Below are 8,279 nucleotides of genomic sequence, written 5' to 3'. Positions count from 1 at the left end.
CTGTGACTCCTGTATACTTTGGGGGGGTTTAAGGTATTTCCCCCCCAGTTCAGCTGCACATTCCTCATTTCCCAGGCAGGACAGCCACCACCACTTACTTGCAAGAACTCAAAACCCGGTGAGCGTGGAGCGCAGGGATCCAACCATGCTCTCTTCCCTGCAGAATTCCATTCCTTATCCCACAGCAAGTCCCAGTCAGGGCCTCCCGCACATTTCCAGCACCCCGCTCCCTGAGGAGCAGCCGGCTGTGAGCAGGCACCGAGCACACACACACACCCCACGGCTTCCTGGCCTCGGAGGTGGCGGCTTCCCCCCGGTAGGCTGGGTCTGCGCTCGCAGCCCCGGCCGCGCCCGCTCCCCGCCCGGCTCCGCCGGGAGCTCGGGGCAACGCAGGGAGAGAACGGGGAGCCCCAGATCGTCATTACCTTGCAAATGAACAACGCCTCGCAGGGGGAGAGGGGAAAAAGAAACACCAGCTTTATTCATCAGGGGTGTGAACTGCGCTGGGTGGGAGGTGGCGGCTGCTGGAACAGGAGTCTGACAAGTCAGGCTGTGGAGATGCCAAGGAAGGGTCAAAACAGGATTTGGCAAAGACACGGGGCTCATACACACAGTTCCTAAAGAGATGATGATGTTCAGCAGTCTCAGAGCACAAAATAAACCCCCAAGTTTTCTCTGCCCAGCTCTCCAGTCATGGGCCACTTCAGTGAGCATCCACGCTAAGCTGGGAACATTAATCCTTGTCACCACTTAGCACTCAAGTGTGAGAAACAAACAGTCATTTGTGAGGGAAGGGCCATTGTTAAACCCTTGAGTTGAGCCTGGTGTGCGAAGAACACGAATTCAGAACAATGAGGACAGTACAGCCAATTCCAACAGGAACCGATGGATGTTGAAGCGCCTGAGGCAGCCCATGACACATCCCACATCCACCAGGACCGCAGGGCGATCCAGGTGCTCTTCAGGAGCACACACTCACTCCCACAGACTTCCTGAAGATGTTCATCTTGTTTGGTTTTGCTGTCTCGCTGTGTTTCTGAGGTGTGTCTGCAGCAATGTGAAATCCCACACAACCTGCACAGCTCTGATCCTATCTTCTTCAGTCTCAGATTTTCTTGTTCGTTTGGCAGCCTGACCCTGCAAATCAGGCACTGCCCTGCCCAGGCTGACAGCTTGTTTTTAATCTGTTCTTAGGGATAGATAAAAAAGGAGGTACTAAAGGAACCTTTTAATTAGAAAAATTACTCACAGAATAAAAGGAAATTGGTTCCTTAAATTAAAAAAAAAAATTGTGTCTTTAAGATACTGGCATGAATTGCAAACTATTTTTGTTTTTAAAAAAAGCCTTTACAATGCAGAAATCCCACCAGATGATGAAACCAGCCTCTCTGAGGCAAGGACTGGCCACCACCAACACAGAGTGCAACCAAGGGGAGAGGACACCTTCCTGTCCAAACACCTCCCACAAGCAGGGAAGAGCACTTGGCTTGCCTCCAGCCCAGCCCCAAGCTCTCCCACTGCAGGGCTGCACACTGGGCTCAAACAGATCCTGCTCCTTGTGCTCATCCAGTGCCCAGTCCAACCTGGATCTGGGTCCTGAGGTTTTTCAGTAAAAGGACCCATGCCCAGTGAGCCACCTTGGGCAGAAAAACCCAGCTAATGGTGGCAAAAATCACAAGGTTCCCTGTGAAGCTGTTCCTGGATAGGTTTGGGAATTCTGATATGCTGCTGGCTTATCCCCCCAGCTATGGCACTCTACGTGTGGAACCAGGCAGCTCTCCATGCCAAGCCAGTGAGTTTGGCTACAGCATGGCCTGGGATACTCTAACAGTCAAACTGCTGAAATCTGATGCTCCAGGCTGCTGGTTCCACCTCCAAACTGTCAGTTTTCTGTCTCTGCCTTACACTAGGGCTACAAAGAACTGCTCCCCCCCAAAAACAGAGTTCTCAGAAAAATCCCTTAGTAAAAACCAGAAGGCAGAGAGCAGCTAAAGCACTTGACCTTTGATGTTTTCACCCAGCCATGGTTGGGACCCTGCCTGCACCTGTGCTTGGCAGGTGGCCACAGATAGAAGCCACAGTTAATGGCAGGATGTGGGGCTGTCCAAGCCCCCTCAGCTGGTTTGTAGCCAGCAGTGTTGTCACCTGAGCACCCACAGACTCTGGATGGAGCTGCTACTGCAGGGAATATGAAGGAAAGAAGAGTGCAAGAGAGCAGAGAATTGTATCCCTTGCAGCTAGGCCTCATCCAAGGCCCAGCTCACTGAATGCTTTTGGGGCTGGACGGATGTGCACTACTCCCCCTCCCAGAAGAGCTCAGAAGCATCCAGAAACTGCTGCTTTTTTGCCCAGTTTTAGGCTGAACAGCCTGAGGCCCAGCAGAGCAGGACAGCTCCTTGAGACTCTGAGGCCAGGAGCACCAGAAGGACAACTCCTGCAGTCCAACACCTTCCTCAGCACCTAGAACTCAGTCATCTTCTTGTGGGTCTCTGCTTTCTTCTGCTCCCGCTGTAGCCTGGCTTCCTGGGCCTGCAGCTGCCCCAGCTGCTTGTGAGCATTAGCCAGCTTCTTCTCCAGCTGGGCTGCAGCAATGCTGTGCCTGAAAGCAAAAAAGCACAGTGCCAATGTCATCCTGCATGGTAAGATCAAAGGCTTGTTCCATCCCACGAGGGTTTGCCCTTTCCTGCAGGATTAGCCCAAGGGACCTGCTGAAAGCCAGCTGATGCTCAGCACTGTCTGGGCTAGAGAATGTCCTCCTGGGATCCTCAGCAGCAATGCTGCAGAGGTGGGCACGAGAAGGACTCCAGCACCTTTCCTCAGAGAGCTCCTCTCTTTGCCAAGCCTGAATTCCAGCCAAAGGACCCCAGACACATCTGCCAGTGTCCACACTGGTCTGAGGCACACACTGACCTACCTCCTCCACTTCCCCTTAAGACCCATCCAGATACATTTCACTTGTTCCTCCCACATCTCATTTCAAGCCCACCCCTCCCCATCGGCACCACAAACTCGATCCCCAGGAACGTTTCCCTACCGCCCGATGTTGCGCTCCAGGGCCTGCTGGATTCCCAGGATATCCCTCTGTGTTTGCTCAATCTTCTCCGCGGTCTGGAAGAGGCTGACACTCAGGGCCTTCTTGGTGCTCTTGCTGGCGTGGTAGATCTCTTTGCTGCTCCTCTGGGGCAGAGCCATGCCCCCAGCCTTGTCCCCGGCGCTCTTCCCGCGCAGTTTCTCGTTCAGGAAGTCAAACACGTTGCGCGGGGCCTTACGCCCGCCCGGCTGCCCGGAGCTGCTTCCCTTTGCTCGGCTTTTCCTCGATTTGCCTGGCTCCAGCTTCCCCTGCTTCTTCTTCTGAAGTACCTCAGCACACTGGTCCAGGGATTTGCCTCGAGGAAGCACCACAGCCTGCACTGGCTCCACTCTGCCCTCGCCATTCTTCCCTAAGCCTGTGGAGAGACTCCAAGTCATTACAGCATCCCCTCTCCGAGTCACCTCAAGCCCACATTGACAGTCACAAGCTTAAAACAAGCTAACAGGCTTTTGAGGTACCAAAAGTTAGAACTCCTGTCCGAGCCAAGGGGACCAGCAAAGGCCAGGCCAGGAGCCTTTCACAGCAGCAGATTTGTGATTCCAAGCCCGAGGCCATCCGTCAGGCCGGTTTCTGTGGAACCAGGCTCAGCCTCACACCCTCAGCTTCTCAAGCCAGGTTCTACTTCAAACTGGTTTGGTTCCTCTGGAAGAACCAGAGACACAGAGGCCCTCCCAGAGCCCCCAAGGCTCGATGCAATTTGGGTGGGAGCAGCGAGTTCAGCAGGCTTTGAAGCGTGTGTCCAGGCCAGCAGATGCATTAACAGAGACATCAGAAGCTGTGCAGATCAGCTCCCCTCCACCTCCCCCTCTGAACACTCCACAAGGTTCTCACGGCTTTGATCATGAACTTGACTGTGCTTCCAGTGCCTCCCCTGTTTGCCATTACCACACAGGGGTTGGTGCCCCACATGCCTGTTGTTCCATGAAATAACTCATCCCTCTTCCCTCCAACACTGCTGGGATCCACCACACTGGTTCAGCCTCAGTCAAGTGGCCCTTCAGCACAGCAAAGCTCCGGCTTCAACCAAAATCTTGAGTTATTCTTAACAGCCCCAGGACCACCCTCTCCCCTTACCTTTTCCAAACTCATATCCCATCTGAACGAGCAGTTTGGAGCCAATGCCACGAGTATGGGCCTCCCAGCCAGCAAAAGAGGAGCTGCAGGCAGGGCTCCATTCCCCGTTCTCGGGAACCCCTGAGTCTATCACTGTGGAACACAAGAGGAGAATCAGTCAAACAGGAGTTGTGAGTAAAGCTGCTGTGTGCAGCACCCCTCACAGCACAGTACACTTCTGCAACACTAAAAGCATTTGGTCATGCCTCCAGCTTTACTCAGTTCCTAATGAATTGTCACCTTCCATGAACACTGCACAGGGAGTGACTGAAATGTGAGGTTTCATTGGATTTAATGCACATATCTCCCAGTTCCAGGAAGAATCACCCAGGAGTTTTATGATTCTTTTCCTTCCTTCCAGGATGATAATACAGACTAATGTACACATCTGAGCAGAATTTAGCACAGTGGCACCTAATACTTACCCTGTGCCCCCAGCTCCTGTCTCTGGCATGAGGCTCCTCCAGGCCACAGCATTAATTTTGTGTTATTAGGATCCAATAACCTCTGTCAGGTTAAATGTAAAGAGCTCTAGGACACGACTTTGTCCCTGTGATGCAGCTGTGGCACCACCGGAGGGACAGTGCTGCCTGTGCAACTTCCAAGGAGTCACTTGGGCACTCTCTGTGCCACCTTTCAGCAGTCAGACAGGGCATGGCTGTTCCTGCAGCCCCATGGAGGCACCAGAAGGACCCAACACTCCCATTTCCTTGGGTCTCACATTCCTGGGCCATGGAGCTCCCAAGGATGAGAAAATCTGATTCACTTATTAACTCAGCTCAGCCAGACACCTAAGAAACAGGAACTCCAAAATCTCACACCCTCTTCTTGCACGTGTGGGGAGTTCCCATGGAAACCTCCAGCCTTCATTAGCCCAGGGATTTGCACAAAACAAAGCTTTCAGTTTGCAGTTTTAGCATAACAGCCAGTTACTGTTCTCAGTCTTTCAGGAACACATAAAGAGATCAACTGCTCTTTCATCAGAGGTGAGACACAGAGTGAGAGCTCTGGGACAGTGAGCCAGTCCCAGAGAAAAGCAGAACAAAATCCCGAGTCACTTTTGCTCACTTTGTCCCCGCTCCCTTACCTTTGGCATAACCAGAATCATCCACACTGTCCTCATCAGACTCGCCAGATTCAGCAGCCTCTTCACTTCTCAGGGGGGGAATGACACTGTCCCCTTCCAGCACGGCCTCCTTGAGGAGCAGGGAGTCAAATTTCACCGTGTAGTAACCGCTGTCCACATCTGCAGAGGGAACAGCAGGGACAGGAGCTGCAGCACACGGCAGCTAAACCAGAGTCAGCCCCAGAGAACGGCACAGGACAGGGGGAGGCCCAAGGAACAGCTCTAGAACATTCTGGGTTTAATCTGTGATTTTTATTTCTGTCTGGGAGGGGGAAGCACCCACTGCAATGAAAAGCTGTTTCCACAATGCCCGTGTTGATACCCAAACGTTTATCTCTACCAACCAAGGAAGATGGGCTGTTGAGAAATGGAATTAAAGAGAAGTTAGACTTGCTCCCTTCTGACTTAATAACAGTTAAAAGGAAGATGGAAAGAGGGATAAACCCTCCCTCTTCCCAGGACAGAGGGAAGGCTGTATCAGCAGCTGCTGGGCAGGGCCAGCTCCCCAGGCTTTTGTTTAAACAAGACCAGATTATTGCCATTCTCACCTACTAGACATGTAAATTCCTGCCGTCCCTCCCTCTTCCCTGGAGCAGTTGCTGACCTCGCAGTCATTTCCTTTCCACATTCTTGCTCCTTATATCCCCTATTTCCCAGTCAATTCCCTCCTCTAGCCCGACAAAACTCAGACTGCTTCCTCAGCTAGGTCAAGATTTTGAGTTCAGGGCAGCAGCCACATAGTTTATGTTTTTCTGTCACGAACCACAGAAACCTCAGCCTCCACCTCCCCCCGGGCCCCGGGGAAGCCCCTGCCCCCCTCACCGGTGATTTTGGCCGTGTACCAGATGCCATCGCTGTGCTTGGCCAGGCAGGCTGAGCCCACCCCCAGACTGCTCAGGTCGGGCTCCTGGAACGGCTGGAGCTCCTCCACAGGCACCACCTGCCCGTGGGAAAACCTGCAGGGAAGGAGGAACAGGAGTTTTCAAACGGAAACCCTTCCTTCCTCCAAAGGAATGCACACCAGTGTCAGAGGTGAGGAGCCTTCACCATAATTAGGGAAGTCTGACCACGTGCTGTTGTAATTACGGAGTTGTTCATGTGTCACCTCAAACACGTTATTTATGTCACGGGACAAAGAATGCACCTCAGCCCAGAGAGTGAAACCTCCTTGCTAGTGAGACAGCCAGTCAAAGAGTTCATGGCTTTGGGGAGAAACAGGATCAGAGGGGGGTTCCTCCAGGGCTCCAGCCCAGTCCTTCACAAAGGTGAGGATGGTGAGGATGGTGAGGATCACAGCCCAGCACCTTCACAAAGGTGAGGATGGTGAGGATCACAGCCCAGCACCTTCACAAAGGTGAGGATGGTGAGGATGATGAGGCTCACAGCCCAGTCCTTCACAAAGGTGAGGATGGTGAGGATGGTGAGGCTCACAGCCCAGCACCTTCACAAAGGTGAGGATGGTGAGGCTCACAGCCCAGCACCTTCACAAAGGTGAGGCTCACAGCCCAGCACCCTCACAGCCCCTGAGGCTGATCCTGGTGAAGACCCCCCAAACCAGAGCCTACACAACTTCCCTGTACAACTGGGATGTGTGCATCACCCACAGACCTGGGTGCTTTGTTTCAAAATGCTTCATCAGTTGTTAATTCATCACACCTCTGCATCTTCCCCACAGGATTTCCCACTCCAGCTGCAGAGAGCAGCCAAACTGATGGCACTGCTCAGCACAGCCCATTTCAGAAACACCAGGGCACCATTCCTCTGGGTGAGAAAGCCCCAGAGCACTTGAGGAGCAGGTTTCTCCCTGTGACCCCCCTCCCACCCCTCTCTCTTTACCGACAGCTCTCCTTAAATCTGCACTTGTCATCCAGGAAGAACGGGCAGGGCTTCAGGGCCTTGTGGGTGGGGTACAGGTAGAGCACCCTGACCCCTGCACTGCCATCCTCCAGCTCCTCTGTCCCCACAATCATGGCATTGTGGTACTCCAGGGTGCCCCAGGAGCTGTAGTAGGGGGCTTTAACCTTCATGCCACTCAGCTCCTCCTCCTCCTCCTCCTCTCTCTCAGACTCCTCCTCCTCTTCACTGCACTTGGGTTTGGGTTTGTCCCCCGTTTCTCCCTCTCTCTCTGAGGGGATCTCGTTGTCATCAGCTGGAGGCTCCCCATCTGCTCCCAGCCCAGCAATGGCTTCCTGGAAAGCAGCGTACTCCTCATCCTGGGCAGAGCCCTCCAGGTGGGAATGCTGCCCCGGGACCCCTGCTGGGGAGGAGGAGGAGGAGGCGCCATCCGTGTCCAGAGTGGCCAGCAGTTTGCTCTTTTTCACGGCCACCAGGCTGGACTCGGTCAGTTCTATGAGCTGCTTCAAGTCCTCCTGCAGCTGCAGCAGGTCCGAGCGCTGCGAGGGGTCCCGGGCGGCGCCCAGCGCCAGCCGCACCTGCTCCAGCTGCGCGCTGTAGCTCTGGATCGCCGCGGCCAGGCTCTGCTCGTCCATCCTCACGGCAACAAGGGCGCCCGCGTCCTCTCCACGAGCTCACAACGCATCCACAGCTTCCTCAAGCGCTTCTGGATAACAAGTCCTCGCCCGCAGAAGCGACATCGACCCGCCGTGCCGCTCCTTCCCTCGGAAATGACCAGGGCGCTGCTCCTGCTGGAAACAGGCGACGGGAGAGGCCGGGCCTGGCCCCGCCACGGAGTCCACTCTCGCCCACCGAGCCCCCGCACGGCACCGCTCCTCCCGCAGCCTGGGCGCTCCCTCAGCCCCAGGGCTGCAGCACCTCCCTGAGCCGCCACTGCGCCCCCGGCCGCCTCAGTCCCCGCGGGCCGCCGCCATGACAGCCGCCATGACACCCCCACTTCCGGCACCGGCGCCCCCACTTCCGGCTGCGCTCGCCAGCGCGTCACCCGCTCGGCACTCGGGGTCCCCGGGAGGCCGGCGGCGCTGGGCATTCCGG

General features: G+C 54.9%; 1 protein-coding gene across 1 annotated transcript; it reads right to left on the bottom strand.

Annotated features, from left to right (window-relative positions):
* Positions 1-455: 455 nt before the first annotated feature.
* ZGPAT (zinc finger CCCH-type and G-patch domain containing) lies at positions 456-8,194 on the bottom strand. Its single transcript, XM_064391220.1, has 6 exons — positions 7,167-8,194; positions 6,153-6,286; positions 5,292-5,450; positions 4,166-4,297; positions 3,035-3,446; positions 456-2,599 (listed from the first exon to the last, which is right to left on the bottom strand). Exons 1-6 carry the CDS (start codon positions 7,817-7,819, stop codon positions 2,461-2,463), a joined length of 1,629 nt encoding a protein of 542 aa, XP_064247290.1. The 5' UTR covers positions 7,820-8,194; the 3' UTR covers positions 456-2,460.
* Positions 8,195-8,279: the final 85 nt, after the last annotated feature.

The sequence above is a fragment of the Passer domesticus genome, chromosome 16 (genome assembly GCF_036417665.1).
Source record: "Passer domesticus isolate bPasDom1 chromosome 16, bPasDom1.hap1, whole genome shotgun sequence".
NCBI classification, from domain to species: Eukaryota; Metazoa; Chordata; class Aves; order Passeriformes; family Passeridae; genus Passer; species Passer domesticus.
The sequence above is the reverse complement of the archived record's forward strand: the minus strand, read 5'-3'. Positions and strand labels throughout refer to the sequence as shown.

What these genes read in the sequence shown, in the direction of transcription:
- ZGPAT (XM_064391220.1), bottom strand. Translation starts at nt 7,819, where the DNA reads ATGGACGAGCAGAGCCTGGCCGCGGCGATCCAGAGCTACAGCGCGCAG. An exon ending in AGATTTAAGGAGAGCTGTCG is followed by an intron (nt 6,287 to 7,166) that starts GTAAAGAGAGAG and finishes CCTTCCCTGCAG; the next exon opens with GTTTTCCCACGGGCAGGTGG. An exon ending in CTGGAGCGCAACATCGGGCG is followed by an intron (nt 2,600 to 3,034) that starts GTAGGGAAACGT and finishes TTTTGCTTTCAG; the next exon opens with GCACAGCATTGCTGCAGCCC.